Source organism: Aureobasidium melanogenum (assembly GCF_000721775.1).
Source record: "Aureobasidium melanogenum CBS 110374 unplaced genomic scaffold scaffold_2, whole genome shotgun sequence".
Taxonomy (NCBI): domain Eukaryota; kingdom Fungi; phylum Ascomycota; class Dothideomycetes; order Dothideales; family Saccotheciaceae; genus Aureobasidium; species Aureobasidium melanogenum.
The window spans coordinates 1,699,273-1,715,997 of NW_024470054.1; the positions used below are offsets into that span (position 1 = coordinate 1,699,273).

The following is a 16,725-nucleotide window of genomic DNA, read 5'->3' on the forward strand; positions in this document are numbered from 1 at the left end:
GACGAAGACAATGACCAGCCAGAGCCACAGTCGGCCGACATTCCTGCTTCGCTAAGAGTTGGTCGTCCTCAGGCCTCAGAAGCTCAACACTCTTTTCAATCGCATAATCCATACCATAATCTACATAACCAGCCGCAACCGCCAACGCAACCTCAGCCTCTGCCATATCCTACCGAAGACAGTCAGTCAATATGGAGCTCAACACCTCCCCCTCCACACCCCACCGCTGCTCCTCCAGCTCCACCATCCTATCCGCCTCCTTCATTGCCTCCCGCGCCCACCTTCGCTGCCCTGTCGCTGGACGATCACCTACCACAAGAGACCCACAATGAATCTCTCGGTCCACCGCCTCCAGAAATCCCTCAGAAGAGCAGTAGAAGAAGTTTGATCTCATCAACATCCTCGAACCCATGGCAGCAAGACCTCGACAGAGAACAGAACATGCAGAATCCCTGGCAATCTACCCCTAGTCCTCAGCCACAGCAGCTTGATGCCATCTTTCACCCTCCTCCAGGCCCACCTCCCTCGCATGCCTTCTCTACGAACTTCCAATCCACGCCCTCTCCTCCACCAGCTCCTGCTGCGCCGAACTTGGCCTTTAATGCTCCGTCTCTTGCTCCCCCGGCTCCTCCGCTTCCACCTACGAACCATCACTATGATCCCCACGCAAATCAACAAACCTCGTCTGCGGCGCAAGCGTCCCACGGTATCCAAGCGCCCACACAGCCAGAGACCTTCTCCTCGCAGCCTCCTGTCCTCCCTCCTGTTCACCAAGAAGAACCTCTTATAGACTTTGGTACCGATCATCCTCCTCCTCCGCCTCAAGCTAAGGATCCTCAGCCACTCAATACGCCTCAACCTGAACCTAACACTGATCTTTCCGCGCCAATTCAATCTGCTGAAGAATTACTCAGTAAACAACGCAATGAGACATACCAGATCAAGCATATCAACTGGTTTGATGCCGCCGCCGGACCTAATGGCCACATGCGACGCTCTCCTATCTTGACGCAGAATGCCAACGGCCCCTGTCCTCTGCTTGCTCTTGTCAACGCTTTGACTTTGTCGGCGCCCGAATCACCAAAGACAGTACTGGTTGACACTCTCAGCTCACGCGAACAAATCAGTCTTGGCCTTCTCTTAGATGCCGTTTTCGAAGAGCTCGCACGGAGAACAGAGATCTCGAGCAAAGCACTCCCTGATGTTGGTGAGCTCTACACCTTCCTCATCACCTTGCACACTGGCATGAATGTCAATCCACGATTTGTTGCTGCTCAGAATGCTCCACAAGAAAAGCCCGGCTCGTTCGACGAGACACGAGAAATGCGCCTTTACAGCGCTTTCGAAATGCCACTCTTCCACGGCTGGGTTCCATTGCCCACTTCGTCAGCTTACGAAGCTTTTGATCGCTCAGCCAAAACGTTCGACGATGCACTCAACATTGAGACTGCTCAGGCTGAGCTTGAGCACAAGCTAGGGACTGATGGGCTATCAGCGCAAGAACAACAGTTGTTTGAGGATATCATCTTCATCAAAGAGTTCCTCACAACTTACCCCACTCAGCTGACTGATCACGGTCTCAAGCTGATCGCGGACTTTTTAAAACCTGGTCAAATTGCCATCTTGTTCAGGAACGATCACTTCTCGACATTGTATAAGCATCCAAGAAGTGGTACGCTCATGAATCTTGTCACAGATGCAGGCTATTCATCCCATGATGAAATTGTTTGGGAGAGCTTGGTTGATGTCAGTGGCGCAGCTGGCAGCTTCTTTTCCGGCGATTTCAGACCAGTAGGAAATACCTCGTCCGGAACTCAGAACGAAAACGAGTGGCAGACTGTACCTCCGCGTAACCACCGCAGTTCGCATGGTGGTGCCGCCAATTCGTCACAGCCACCGGCAGAACCTCGCGGACACGGGTCGGAACAGGAAGATGCTGACCTAGCTTTAGCTCTTCAACTCCAGGAGGAGGAAGAGGACCAACAGCGTCGTGCCCAAGCTGAACGACGAAGACAAGAAGACGAGCTCTCGCGCCAATTTCTTGAGCGTGAATCTGCGTCTTCCGGACGTAGCCCAACCTCGGAACAACGCCCTCCAGTCCCTCCTCGAAGGAGCAATATGGGCAACAACAATAGATCCACCTCTTCTCGTAACGCCGCGCCTCCAACAGCTGATGCGCCGTATATCCGAGAAAGAGACGACGGAGATGACGAACCACCTACATACGAGCAGGCGGCTTCTGACAGACCATTCAGACCAGCTGGTGCGACACGAGATCCAAGGCAAGGAGACGCTCTAGGTGCTCTAACAGCACTGCAGATGCAGCAAGGTCCTTTCGCCAATCAGAATGGTAGTAACCCCAGCCTTCAATCACCATCTATGCATCGTAGACGCTCGAGTGCATTGAATCTTGTGCGGACCAGCAGCAACTCTCAGCGACTTAGAAGGCGTGAGAGTCAAGGCCAAGGTCTTCAAGCTGCAGCGGCTTCACAACCTGCACCACAATATTCTGGCTATGTTCCTCCTGGGGCTGGTGGTAGAATGACTCAGGCCGAAAGAGAAGAACGGTGTAACGTGATGTAGATGTGACATGGTTGGGAGCAGGGCGGTTCCGTGTATCTTGTTGACCATGGTACCGGCACCGGAATTGGCGATAATATCTTTCTCTTTCTTCTGTTCTTGTTTACTCGATATACCCACTTGTTGCGACTCACCTCCAGTGTGACTCGGCAAGAGATGTTCTCCGCAGTGTCTATACCACGGCAAATCAATAAATCAAGCCAGTGACATTCTCCTGTCCCAGCCGTGTTTAAAGACGTCGGATCAATGGCGAGCGACGAAGCAGCAACCAACATTTGAATTCGTGACCATTGACCACTATGTTGCTCTCTCGATCACTCGATTTGGTTTGCACCAAGATCGTCGTTTGGTTGCCGGACCCCGATGAAAGTCGAGTGACTTACTCATGCACTGCCACTAAACCATCCCGTCCGACGCGCGCTTGAGAGCTGAAATCAGAGAAGATCGCTCTGCTTTGTTACTTGTCGGCATGCTGTTCGCTGATCTTGTGAGTCTTTTCTACTCTTGTTGAATTGACTACGTGCCGAGTTTATCCATATTCACGCAGGATGAGTACATAATGATATGTACATCTTGAGTTGTGTGCATAGTGCATATGGTACCTACAGCAAAAGCTCTGCTTTTCCCGGACGTTTGGTTAAAGCAGGAACACGAATTTGAGGCTCGGAGAAGCATAAAGCGCCACCATCGTCAACGACAGTCTTCCGTTTTGCGGCTGAAAAGAGATCTCCGCAGTTTCCTTCTTCTAACGACTGTCTGTTCTATGATTATTTTCAACACACATGCCCATAACAGGCCAAAAGAGGATAGGGATCGGTTTAGAGCAAAAGCGACGGTTTGACTTGGATGTTCATCGGTTGAGAAATTCTCCGATGCAACCACGTTTCTGTCTCTGATTCGGAGGAGTTCAACGAGCACAGAGCCTCTTTTTTATGAAGTTGTGACGGCAAGTGTTGTTATGAAGATCTTCTGGGGAGTGTTCGGTTAAGCTACTCCTCGACTTGACCCACTTCGGATACTGGATGCGCTACTCGTGCATGCTGCTTTTCTCCGAAAAGTCATTGCTGATCATTACTATGCCCAAATGCTTGGAGACGCTTGTTCCCTCCTGGCGGACTCAACCTCCTGTGACTTTGCCTGGTTTGCTTTGAGTCAAAGATCCTGTGGTGGTGCATCAGATGGCTGTCTTGCCGTGGAGGAGAATTTTAATTGGAGCAGATGACGTCTCCCGCGATGCGCAAACTCCTTTCAACTTCAGCACATCACCGACCGCAATACCAAACCCATTGCAGCTCACGAATGACGATCATCAACCATCGGGCATAGTCAACCAGAATTCTGTTCAGGCAAGCGACTTTGACCCGAATGTTTGTACGAATCAAGTAGATGATCTCCTATGTCCGCACCATCCTCAATAAGGCAATGCAACGTGGGCCTCTGGTATCCTTTTTCGGATTTGATCTACTGTCCTTCCCCAGATCGACCACGCCGCTTGCAACATCATCGCATGTTTGGGGGATGAATTGCACCGCGGCTCTACACCCTGGAGGACCTGAACAGGGATCTTATGCCAAATACATTATTCAACACGGCCAAGCTGACAAGCAACAAGCAGCCGTCAATGCTGGTCATCACCATATTGCGTATGTGGAAATGCACATCACTGATTGTCGATCCACTGCCATTCTAGCATTGATGGGCAAGGCTCAGCAAAGGAGTAAACAACATATAAAGAGTAGGTGATTCCACTCTCTGCTCTCTTGTCCTCTCATCCAACACCACACAACTATCTTGCAATCGCTATCCTCGCACTTCCTTCGCTCCACTACCTCTAACAACAAACACCGCAAAAATGCTCTCCAAGACCATCTTCGCTACTGCCTTCTTGGCCCTCGCTGCCTCTGTCGCCGCTGCCCCTACCCCTGCTCCCAACTCTCCCGACCTCCTCCAGTCCCTTGACAACCTCTTGTCCCCTGGATCTTCCGACTCTGCTCTTGACGGCAACTCTGCCTCTGCCAAGGGCAACGGTGACGGTTCGTATTCTCTATGACCCTCCATCAGTTGCAAAATACTGACTCTTTCTTTTCACAGGCAACGGCGATGGCAACTCTGCTGGCAACGGCAACTCTGCCGGCAATGGAAACTCTGCTGGCAACGACAACGGCAACGGCAACTCTGTCGATGGAAACTCCTTGATCAACCTCAGTAAGTTTATTCTCTTCGCCTCCTTCACCTTACCCTGCGGATATTAATACTAAAACAGAGAACTAAAAAGGTGGCTTGGACATTGACGTTGACCCGACGATCACCCTTGTCCTCTAAAACAGAAAAGAGGATCTTTGTACATATATCTCTCACCACCTACTTCTTTTTTCTTACGACGACAACAATAGAGCGAGCAAGGGTACACAACGGTCAATGGGTACGGCGCAGGCGCAACTTTTTACGACAACGACAGCCTTCTGGTGTCAAGGCTTTAATGGCTTTTTCCTTTTTCTTTTGTCTAATATCGTTTGATTACGATGGATTCACCCTTCGATGGCAGGAGCCTCAGGGATGACTTTTGTACATATTATATCTATCTATCGTACGAACACCATTTCTCTACTACCGTTGCTGTCTTCCCGTTCGATTGTCGTGAGAGCTTGGTGTGTATCGTCTTTATACGCCCTCTCTCACAGAAGAAGAAAACACTGTCCACCATGTTATTCTCCTTCTTTCACTTGATCAACAAAACTCCGTCAAATCATCAGTGCTGAACCGCGAGTCTGTCCCCACGCTACGAGATTTGCCTGAGTATCCTGTCAACCAACAACATTACATTGCACCATCAGTGCTGGATCGCGAGCCTGACAACTCACAACAGATACTGCCTGCGAGGAGGGGTTTCTCTGAACATTGGACACCAACCACAACAACCTACAGGACCTCTCTTGCAATAGCGCCGACGAGGAAGAGATCTCTCTGAAGTTTGGGCACCAAAGACCAGACAGGCAAAAGAGTAGAGGGAGACAGTGACATCTTGAGACTAAAGAAGCAAAACAACAAAAGGTTACAAGTCAAAGAAGCTGTTCGATCAGTTTGAACAGAAACATCACACAGACGAAAAAGGGTATCAAAAACAGCTCACAATCAACATTGACCCCTGGGTGCAAGTAGAGGAGGAAATAATTGAATTTTCAGTGATAATTCAAAATGTATAACCTCCAAATCCCTGAGACAATCCCCTCCTTGAACAGCCACACGTCATTTGTCTTGTCTGTTGTAATCGTAGCTCCGTACTCTTCTTAAAACGTGCCGTACTCCCCTCCCTTCCTCCATGAAATACTATAACAGAATCGAAAAAGAAAAAGATAACAGGAAGAAAGAGAAAAACACCCGCCAATCCCTTTAGGGGGCATGCTTACACAGAGAAATCTATTCGTCGTCGTCGCTCTGTGCCATGGACTCGGTACCACCACGGCTCTTACGGCCACCAAGACTCAGCTTGACACGTGGCTGGGGTGTGCCTGCATTCGACACTGGTCGTGTGTTGCCAGTCTCAGTTTCCCAATCAGCAAACTCGGGATACTTGGCCGTCTCTTCGGCGAGCTTCTTGACAGCGGTTTCCTGTAGGCGCGCGTTAGTCGTTGTTTCTTCGCGGTTTCATGAATGGATATACATACCTCAATCAGGTTTGCGTCTTGATACAGAATACTGCCATCCTCGTTGTAAGTTCTGCAGTTGTCGCACAGTTGCTTGATGTCCTGTCTGAATTGACGCAGGTTCTGGTACTGCTTCTTGTTGATCTTCTTCTGAATCTGCTCCATGCAGATGGGATTACGGATGAGCTGGTAGTAATCAGGGTAGTGCTTCTGAGGAGGAAGCTCGATGAAGGGGTCGATGATCCCTCTGTTCGCTAGGTCAGGATCTGATGACACCTCTTCCAAGTCCATGAGTGTATCGTGCACCGTATCGAGAACAGCTTGCAGATGCTCACGTTCAGTCGGTGGCAGCATATCGGGCACCTTAGCTTGACGGCCGCGCTTTCTCGGTTGAGGTGCTTCGACCTCTTCCTCGGCCTTGCGCTTCTGCGTCTCTGCCTTGGGCTTGCGACCGCGTTTCTTGGGCTGAGGTGATTCTGAACTGGCGCGAGAGTCTGGCGGAGGCGTGTCGTCCAAACCTTCTTCGCCACGGAGCCTCTTCTCCTTGTTACCAGCACGTTTGTTGATACGCGCCTGCTTACGAGCAACGGCGGACTCGATATCATCGTCACTGTTGTCGACAGCTTCGAGCCATTGTTCCTCGGTAAGACCGTCATCGTACTTAACCTTGGCACGCTCGCGGTTACCACGACCCATAGCGACTTCGACAATCTCTTCAATCGGGTTGTCTTCGTTGACGTAGATGTCAGGAAGCTCAGCTTCAGACATGAGACGAGGAAGCTTCTTTCCAGGACCATACTTCTGCTCCTTGTAACGTTCACGATCCATCTGTTGGAAGAGTTGCAACTCCTCCTCCGAACGCATCATGATCATGTTCAGATCATCGTCGTCCATCTCCTCCTGTTCGAATGCTTCGGCTGCTTCGGCAGATTCCAACATGACACGAAGCATCTCATCACGTTCTTCATTGGTTGATCTATTATCGAATTTACCAGCTTGAATAACTTTGCCATCCATATCAAGCTTGTAGTTGGCACGTTCGAGAATCTTCTCTTCCACAGAGTTGGAACTGATGAGACGTAGGATGCGGACTTCGTTCTTCTGACCAATACGATGAGCACGATCCTGTGCCTGAAGATCCTGGTGAGGGTTCCAATCAGAATCGTAGATAATGACAGTATCGGCAGTCTGCAAGTTCAAACCGAGACCACCGGCACGGGTCGATAGCAAGAAACAGAAGTAAGGCGAATCGGGCGCGTTGAAGATTCTGAGGAGCTCACTGCGGTCATCAGCCTTAGTCGATCCATCCAGACGCAAGTACTGAAGACCGCGTAGACGCAAGAAATCTTCCATAATGTTCATGATTTGTGTCATCTGGAAGAACATCAAGACACGATGACCAGACTTTTCAAACTTAGGCAAGATTCTGTCGAGAAGCTCAAACTTTCCAGCTGTACGCCACAGTGTGTCGTTCGTACCTCTGCCAGGATTGATCTGATCCTCGACTTCTTCGAAGACGAAAGGATGGTTGCAAAGCTTTCTCAACTGCATAAGCATGTTGCTGAGACCGCGTAGACCAGTCTTTCCACCCTTGCCATCGCTGACCATAAGCCTGTTGTGACTGACAAGCTGTTTGTACAACTTGGCTTGAAGTGCTGAGAAGTTACACTTGATGACACGCTCCTGCTTGTCGGGCAGGTCTTTCTCGACATCCTTCTTGAGACGTCGGAGAAGGAAAGGTCGAAGAACCTTGTGAAGACGACGAATAACAAGCAGCTGCTCTTCTTCTGACAGCTCCATCTTGTCCTGTCCACCTGTGTTGGCGAAAGGAGTGTTGAACCATTCATCAAACGATTTGACCGATTTAAAGATGGTAGGGAGGACGAAGTTGAGAAGAGCCCACAGTTCAGGAAGGTTGTTTTGAAGAGGAGTACCAGTCAAGATCAGACGATAACGTGTCGTGTAGTACTGAGTAATGGTACTGCTCAGCTTCGAGTTGGCATTCTTCATACGATGACCTTCATCAACGATCATGTGCAACCACTTGATCTTGCTGAGTACGGGTCTGTCCTTGATGATAAATTCGTATGTCGTAAGCAAGACCTGGAAGTTGCCGTATCTTATTTGGTTCTGATGGGTCTTTCTTTGCGCAGGTGGCCCCTTGTAGACAATCTTCGAAACAGAGGGGGCCCACTTGTCGAACTCGTTGTTCCAGTTGGTCAGAGTACTCAGAGGTACAATGACCAGGTAAGGTCCAGGCTGGCGCTTCTTTTCAATAAGGTAGGTGATCAAACTGATTGTTTGGATAGTCTTTCCCAGACCCATCTCATCAGCGAGGATACCGTTGAGGTTGTTGTTGTAGAGTGAAATCATCCACTGGAGACCCTTGAGCTGGTACTCCTTCAAAGTACCACCAACCAGAATATCAGCTTGCTTAGTGACTTCTTCCTTGATCTTGTGGGCAACTTCGTAGTAGTCGACCTTCCTTGACTTGCCCTCGCCGTCTTCATCATCTCCATCAACTTCGTCTTCCTCTTCCTCTTCCTCTTCGACATGTCCGTATCTGCGAGCAGCTCCACGTTGCTGCTCTTTGACGGAAGCGGCTAGTTGGTCCAGGAAACCATCGGTCTGCTTGAGCAGGTGAGAAATACGGCTGTCTTTTGCCTGACCAAGCAGCTTGAGGTAAGTTTCTTCGTCGTTGGCCTTGAGGGCTTGCAGACGTTGCTTGGCGGTTCTTTCGATGCGCTTTTGTTCTTCCTTCTCGATGTTGGCGTGAGTGGTCTGCATGAGGCGGCCCAGCTTTTGGATCCTTGTTCGCTGGTTCGCAGCCGAGGCCTTGAGTTCGCTGCCGTGAGACAACACGGAGCGAAGGAAGTCGTTGTGCTTCTTCTTCTCTTTTGACTCGTGGGCATCTTGCTGTTGCTTCTCGAGCTTCTCGGTGATGCGAGCTTCGCGCAGAGATTGCTTCTTGATGCGGCGGTAAAGAGCACGGTTGGCAGTCATGGCGAGGTTGTCCGACTGCATCATCTCACGACTCACGTTTGCTCTCATTTGGCGCTGCTTGGGGAGCAGGTTCAGCATCTTGTGCTCGATGAGAGCCTTGAGCTTCAGCCTGCCATTGTCAACAGGGACAGTGGACGAGGTTGTGTCCCAAGACCCAATGTTTGCAGGAAGTTTGTCCAGTTCACTCTTACGCGCCATAATGCGGTTGTACATAATGGCTTCCCTCTCTTCACGTGCTCTGTCGACATCAATGCCCAAAGGCATGATACTGGGTATGATCTGGCGCTGGTCGCGGCGCGTGTGGTCGAGATATGAGATAGTACTGGGGATCAAGGCGTGAGGGTCCTTGAAGGACTGGAAGCGGTGGGTCTTGGTGGATGCTTGTGTTGCGGGCGAGGCAGGTTTTGATGGGTCGGCAGCGGTAGTCTTCTGGGATTGGAACAGAGAGTCTTGAATATTCTGAGGAATGGGCATGTTCTTCTGCAGGTAGTTAAAGGCGGATAGCTGTTGGCGCAAGGTGTTCTGCTGGTCGTTAGACAAGAGTGCCTCCTTGGACACGCCCGATGACGGCTGCTGAGGTGTAGGTTGTTGAGCAGCGCCGTTGGTGGGCTGGACAGCAGCGCTGCCATTGAGAGCGCCATTCTGTTCTTGTGGGAGCTGGCCATTTTGCTGCTGCTGTCCTTGTTGCTGTTGGCGCTGTTGCTGGGCCTGCATCTGCTGCTGGCGCATCTGCATCTGCCTCTTGGCCATCTCGGACCTCTGACGAGCAAAAGCAAGAATCTTACCGCGCTTGAGCTGTTCTGGGTCTGTGTCAGGGACACCTTGAGCCTTGGCCTGAGTGTAGAGCTTGATGTATAGTTAGTAAAAGGAATCATGGATACAGAGTATGGACAGCGAACCTGATAGGTCTGTGTCAGGTACTCCTTGGTCAGTTGTGGGTGGTTGGCCTGGGCATTCATGTTCATGCCGGGCTGCTGTTGCTGGACTGAAGCCATGATGGGCAGGGGCTGTTGCGCGAAGCCGTGATGGACTTTGGTCAATTGGTGCCGGAGGCCAGATCGGCGACGGTCGTGGTCGCTATGCCGACGAGATGCGAACGGAGGGAGTGGATGGCGTTAAATCGAGTCAAGGTTGATGAGGCTTGTTGGTGATGGCCCGGCGTTGATGACTCGGGCTGTGGTTGGATGGATGGGTGGACGTGTACGAGCGGTCGCGCTCTTGCCTCGCGCGAACGAGACAGGCAAAAGGGAAAGTGAGCGTCGGGCCTCGTGGGTGGCCGTCTGCAAATTAGATACCGTCGCGTCGAACCTTGGGATACGCGTTGCAGACAAGTTCTCGATGGCACGAAGCGGGGTGGTAATATTCCGGCGCGATGCTGTCGCTCGACGACCGAACCTCGCTCAGCACCCTCCGATGGAGCCTGAAGTCGCTCCGTTTTAGCTCTGCTTGGCGACTTCTTGGCGGGCACGTGATTTTTCCACACTGCTACCATCTATTCACTTTGCATTATGGTGTGTACTGTCTTCTTCGAACCAATACTTCCAGTATTGAATGTCTTGTGAAGAAGTGATGGGCTTGTTCACATGTGTGGATTCGTCATAAGAAGCCATCTGCGAAAGCTTGATCATCAAGCTTTTTGTCTTGGTGTAGGTCCCACCCTGGCTGATTTCTCACATCACTTTTCTCATGTTGTTTCTGGATGGAACATGTATAAAGTCAATATATCAAGATGCAGACAATGCTGACCATATAGCACGTAGATGCTGGAAACTGTGTTTAGCAAGTGATTGTCGTGCAGTCCGAGAGTTCTGAAATCTTGACTTTATGCTGCTCGAGGCACTCCAAAGTGCACGCAGATAAGTGCCCGTCAACGAACAGCACTCTGAAACACGAGAAAGCAAAAGCATGCGACTTTTCATTTTGCGATCACTTAGACATAGCAGGAAGAGGAAAAGGAAAACGAAAAAATGTCCCTCCAACTCCTATTCACAAAATTGCCTCAGAAAAAAATGCATGGCCCCAAGTATGCTCGCAAAAGATAATGCCCCCTTTACTGTCTGCGCTCAAGACGAAACCAACAAACTAATAGTGTCGCGGCACGTCAGACGAACTCAAAGCGCTGCGCTTCATGGGAGGCGGCGGTGGAGGCTTCTTGGCTCTGGCAATAGAAGTCAGCATACAGTTTATATAAGCGTCTGAAAGACACATACCTCGAAGGTGGCGGCGGGGGCGGGGCGAGTTTCTTAGGTCCTCCATCTTGCTGAGACCAACTGGCAGAGCGCGAGAAAGCAGGAGCTGCACCGTATGAGGCCGGCGAAGCAGAACGTTCATCGGCGTAGCGGTCGTTGTCCAAAGTATAGTCATCCTGATCACCGAATACGTCCGAGTTGGCGCTGTCATTACGCTTGGTAGGTCTCAATCCCTGCCTGAGGGATATGGACGAATCGGTAGGTACTCGAGACAGGCGAGGCATGGACATAGGAGATGGTTCACGAGAGTTTAGACTTGAAGGACCCTCGAAACGGGCAGAAGGTCGAACAGGGAGATCGAAGCCAGGTAGCTCACGTCGAGGAGAGTTGGTACCAGAAGGTGCTCTTGCGCGGATCGGGGGGCGGAAATCGTGGACTGGCTCATCTTCATCGATTTGACGGAAAGATGCCGAGTTGCCAGTGTTGGAGCGAGATCTAGGAACTCTAGCACGGCTTCCTGGGACAGCCAAACCAGCGCCAGCGTTACCAGAGGGGCTGTGAATTGTCAGTGAACATAAAATCAGATATCCCTCTTCGCATGAACGTACGCGGGCCAGTCTCTCTTGCACTGCATGAGGATCTCTCGTGCTCTGTCATAGTATGCTAACTCGGCATCTAGGAAGGTCGATAGGTCGTTTATGCTGTCAACTTCTGCTTCCTTGATATCCAGCATCCTGCGCTGTACGTCGTCGCTCGACTCATCGTACTTTGCTTTTTGTGATCGTGCAGACTCTTCCAGGGCAAAATCGTCTTTCTTTGCCCTTTGTAGTTTGTTCATCGAGGTATCGTAAGCGAGGCGGCGGGTCTCGAGTCTCTTGCGGGCAGTCTGGAGCAGATACGATCAGTCACGAGCCAGATATATTGAATCGGGGTGAACTCACCTGATACTCTTTCATCTGAGCCAGGGATCTCTCAACCGACTCGAGCCAGCTGTTTGTAGCGTTCGAGACATAGCTCTCCTGCATGCGAGCAATTCTCTCGTTGGCTCTTCCAAGCGCTGCGCACTGTCAGTCAGAATCAGGCTGTCAAATATCTGGTGCAGTCACGTACCCGAGAGGCACTGTCCAAACTCCGAGTCGGGCTCAAAGTCGTCTCCGTGGCTGGCCATGGTCGATCCGAGGTAGGCAATAGGTAGCGTCTTCTCCTTATCTTCTGCTTCCTTGGTCTTGGACAGAGACTTGACGTACGTCGTCATACTTCTTTGCAGACGCTCCATGCCTAGAAAGTAGCAGTGTCAGTGACGAATCCTACAATTTATGCCATACTCCTGACGCTTGAGAATAGATGTGTACCTTCGTGTCTCAACTGCATCTCAAGCTCAAGAGCCTTGAATTCGTCGGATGCAGCAGTCTTGATCTCCTTGCCCATTCTCTCGTCCGTCCATTGCTTCATGCGGTCAAATCTTTTGCCGATGTTCATCTTGGCGGTATTGTCGTTGTTTGTCTGCTGGTCAAGAGAGTAGAGGTGAACAGTCTGTACTTCAGAAGTGTTCGACTGTCAAGATGGAAGCAAGTCGGCGAGTCCGCGGGAAATGAGGGCAAGCACTGGCGAGAGGGGCCCTGCCGGCTGATTTGATTGCTGTGACGTGTGATGGAGTGGGGGGCAGGAGGAAACGCGAGATGGCAGGGCTGGCACTTCTTAAACGAATGAAAGGAAGGTCACTGCGGTCTGATAACGATCGAAGCTCCTTCGACAATCTGTTGAGCCTGCAATCTATTGGACAAGGAGGTTTCGACTTGAATGTCTCTACTTAAACTTCTCGCACACGATTGAAACCATCTTTCCCCAGACTGTCTAGGTCTCCACCTGTTTTTAGGGGGAGCCGAACACACGCGTTCCTAACCAGAGAAGTTTCCATAAGCTTTTTTGCTTTTTTTAGCCAAAAGGCCAGAAGCTAGGCCTTCACCAAACACGCGATGTCACGCCCGCGGCCTTTTGTGGAAGACACTCTTGCCGCATCTTGATTCTTGAATTGCTAGGGACGTCAGAAATCCAGCTTGAGCCGTGTTGGCAGCTCTCAACAAGAACTTGGAAGGCGGTACGTGGGGGTACATGCTCGCCCTACTTCCAACGGCCTTTCGCTATGTTCAGATACCATGTGGAGAGACGGCGGCTGTTCCGTCACTGGCGAAACAAGTCGACTCGCCCTTAGTTGACCCACCGTTGCCAAACTTACGATACGACACAGGCACAGCCTTCTTCCTCTACCCCTGGCGGCTTGACGCGGCCTCCCGCCTGTCGCTGTCTGCAGCTGAAGCGGTAGGATCTACGATTGTAAAACCTATACTACCTGCGGCTCCTGTGCTGTACATGTACATAGGCAGATCACCTTGCTGATTACGTATATTCAAGATTGCAGGTGAAAGATCGTGTGCTCATGAAACATTTTTGGACATTCCTCGATGATGCTGCCTGCGAAAAAGAAAAGCCATTTTGCTCGTGGATTTTTCTGACATTCCTGGTATCTAGACCTGGAAAAGTACAGCAAAGTAATTGCCAGGCATCGCTCATAGTTTTTTGGCAAAGTAAACGAGAATGACGACCCAACCGACCAGCACTCCATTCCCCTAACCAACGATTTACTCCTTGGTCTTTTGTGTACCACGGAGCAGACCAGTTCTGCGGGCGGCAATGAGACCAGCCTTTTGACCCTGGGCGGCGTAGCGGGAGATGGTCGAGGCCTTACCGATGTGCTGGTGGTTACCACCACCGTGAGGCTGTAGATTGTGTCAGTGTGCTGTTTCTGCTGGGTCTGGTGAATGCGTGAAATCCTTACGTGATCGACGGGGTTCATGGCAACACCACGAGTCTTGGGCCATGAGTTGCGCTTGACAGCGAACTTGTGCTTGGCGCGCGAAGCCTTAAGGAGAGGCTTGTCTGTTCTGCCACCACCAGCGACAATACCGATCATACCACGGACGCTGGACTTGACGACCTTCTTGGCACCAGAGGGGAGCTTGACACGGGTCTTGCCCTCGTCGGGGTTGTGGCCAATGACGGTGACGTAGTTACCAGAGGTACGACCAAGAGCACCACGGTCGCCCATCTTCTCCTCGACGTTGGTGACAACGGTACCCTCAGGGCAGGATCCGAGAGGGAGGACGTTGCCGATGGTGAGGGAAGCGTTCTTGCCGGCGTAGATGAACTGGCCGGTGTACATGCCCTCGTTGGCGATGAAGGTCTCGGTGTGGAGCTTGAAGCGGTAGGGGTCACGGAAGACGACCTTGGCCAGAGGGGCACCACGGCCGGGGTCGTGGATGATCTCCTTCACGACACCACGAACATAGCCGTGTCTCTCAGCGAAGTCGAGAGTGCGGAACTGGGCGGGGGCCTTGTTGAGTCCTTTAAAGAGCGTCTAAGTCAGTGGAAGCGTTCGGAATTGATGCAGGCGTGCGAATGGAGATGCGTACTGGTGTTGGCCTGGGAGCAGATTGTGTCAGTATACGATTGAAAATTTCGCGAATGTTTGCGCACTCTCGACGCATGATGGACGACGTACAGTGAAGATAGAGCCACGGCCCTTTCTCTGGTTGCGAATAACACGACCCTAGATATCCTGTCAGCACATTGCGCGCTGAGTTGCTGGGTCCTGGCAGGCTGATTTTTACCATTTTGAATGTGGTTGGCGGTTCTGCTGTCGCTGGGCGTGCGAGAAATCGAAGTCGACAAGCGCTCGAAGGTATTTCGCGAACGCCAAGCAACCGCTAGCGTGTGTGTGTGCGGTGCTTCGGCTTTTCCCGACCATACTCCGTGGACATGCTCTCAGCAGCCGAACACCATTCACTTTTCATCATTCTCTCTGCATTGCATTTATTCATCACTCGATGCTGCTAATAATCTTGCAAAGATGATCATCACCATGGTTTCGTATTGATATGAAAAGTTCTACGCAGGCTTTGCACAAAATATGCATCTTAGTACTTTCTTTGGATGCCAGATTCGACTCCAAGTATGCATCAGTCGGAACATCGGTGATGACCATTTACGGGATAGACCCAAGCCGTCTGTTACATGCATTAATGAGTAAATCGAGGTAGGTTGGTCAGTGTCTACTGACTTCAGAATTTCTCGAGACAAATACCAAGAGTGGACAACACTTGGGACATACAGACAAAGTATCGTTGGCGATGCATAAGCCTTTTGTCTTAGACCATCAGAATTGATCCAAGAGACATCACAGACAAGGTGTTGGTGTTGTAGGTGAGACCCAAGTCACCGCACAACTCGGCCTCAGCAGCATATATAAATATGTCTGCAGACCACATCTGCATTCTATCATCAACCCATCAAGTCTCCAAACACCTGCAACCTACCAGTGCCGTCCGATCGGCGCTCATCTCTTCATGTACAACTCACTTTTTTCTGTCAAGACAATGCTTTTCCTGGCTCTCCCTGTCCTTGCCTGCATTGTTTTCACCTCTCTGGGCGTTGCTTCTGGTACATATGGCTGCCTCCCTTAGCAGTATGCGACCTTACTGACTCTTATGTCAGGCTCTCTTGCTGCGCTTTGGCAGTCAGTCTTTGGTATCGGACCAGTCTTCAGCCTGCTTCAAAGTGCAACTACCGGTGGTGTGTACGCTGGTGCAATTGTCTCGACCAGCACTTCGGGTATGGTCGGTGGTTTGCTGTACGGCATCAAGTCGTTTATCATGCTTCCGCCTAAGAAGCTCGACTGGTGGGAGACAGAAGAGTTTGAGGCGGTCGCCGGATTTTTTATTATGCTGCTGGCTTTGTGGGGTTTGAAGTGCGTCCTGTACAGAAGATGATTCTGGTAATTACGACTCGTCCCAACAAATCCATCACTCAGTATTGGACGCCTGCAATCACCGGACCGCGACCTCGAAAGGCGTCACTGATTTCGTCAGACCACTCACAGACAAAATTCATCATTGTACTATCAATAGACAGAAGCCCATTCACTGCCGCACACCCTCCAATACAGCCATCATGAAGTTCGCCGATGCAACATTACCATTCCAGATCTTGGGTTGGACGAACATGCAATCATCCGCAACGCCTTCTCACAGAGCGAGGAACAAGTGTGTAGAGAGAGAAGTTATCGTCGATGCACATCCTGAATCTATGTGGATGTTTTGATGCAAAGATAGCATATGCCTCAGTCACAAAATCTCGAATCTTCCTAAAACGTTCATCTTCTCTTGACCAGACAAAATAAGAACAGCTGTGTTGATTGTGTGATGAAAGCACAACGAAGGTCTTCATCGAGGAAAAGCCGAGCGTAGTCCCCA

At 50.8% G+C, this 16,725-nt stretch overlaps 6 protein-coding genes across 6 annotated transcripts; 3 read left to right on the forward strand and 3 right to left on the reverse strand.

Annotated features, from left to right (window-relative positions):
• Positions 1-915: 915 nt before the first annotated feature.
• On the forward strand, positions 916-1,785 carry M437DRAFT_11342 (uncharacterized protein; the record flags this gene model as incomplete). Its single annotated transcript, XM_041018608.1, has 1 exon — positions 916-1,785. A coding segment is annotated over one exon (870 nt), but the record flags the coding sequence as incomplete, so codon positions are not given.
• Positions 1,786-4,432: 2,647 nt separating this feature from the next.
• Positions 4,433-4,902, forward strand: M437DRAFT_81358 (uncharacterized protein; the record flags this gene model as incomplete). Its single annotated transcript, XM_041027543.1, has 3 exons — positions 4,433-4,613; positions 4,672-4,785; positions 4,856-4,902. The coding sequence occupies 3 exons, from the start codon at positions 4,433-4,435 to the stop codon at positions 4,900-4,902; spliced, it is 342 nt and encodes a 113-aa protein (XP_040883906.1).
• Positions 4,903-5,997: 1,095 nt separating this feature from the next.
• Positions 5,998-9,941, reverse strand: M437DRAFT_40003 (chromatin remodeling complex SWI/SNF component SWI2; the record flags this gene model as incomplete). Its single annotated transcript, XM_041020117.1, has 2 exons — positions 5,998-6,189; positions 6,246-9,941. The coding sequence occupies 2 exons, from the start codon at positions 9,939-9,941 to the stop codon at positions 5,998-6,000; spliced, it is 3,888 nt and encodes a 1,295-aa protein (XP_040883907.1).
• A 1,368-nt stretch (positions 9,942-11,309) lies between these two features.
• Positions 11,310-12,895, reverse strand: M437DRAFT_40047 (BAR-domain-containing protein; the record flags this gene model as incomplete). The annotated part of the gene is made up of 6 exons (XM_041020120.1): positions 11,310-11,385; positions 11,438-11,971; positions 12,025-12,302; positions 12,358-12,473; positions 12,527-12,694; positions 12,769-12,895. 6 exons carry the CDS (start codon positions 12,893-12,895, stop codon positions 11,310-11,312), a joined length of 1,299 nt encoding a protein of 432 aa, XP_040883908.1.
• Positions 12,896-14,055: 1,160 nt separating this feature from the next.
• On the reverse strand, positions 14,056-15,337 carry M437DRAFT_72406 (60S ribosomal protein L2; the record flags this gene model as incomplete). The annotated part of the gene is made up of 4 exons (XM_041025854.1): positions 14,056-14,193; positions 14,253-14,818; positions 14,969-15,023; positions 15,335-15,337. 4 exons carry the CDS (start codon positions 15,335-15,337, stop codon positions 14,056-14,058), a joined length of 762 nt encoding a protein of 253 aa, XP_040883909.1.
• Positions 15,338-15,849: 512 nt separating this feature from the next.
• M437DRAFT_63053 (uncharacterized protein) lies at positions 15,850-16,242 on the forward strand (the record flags this gene model as incomplete). The annotated part of the gene is made up of 2 exons (XM_041024186.1): positions 15,850-15,913; positions 15,968-16,242. The coding sequence occupies 2 exons, from the start codon at positions 15,850-15,852 to the stop codon at positions 16,240-16,242; spliced, it is 339 nt and encodes a 112-aa protein (XP_040883910.1).
• Between the last annotated feature and the right edge of the window lie 483 nt (positions 16,243-16,725).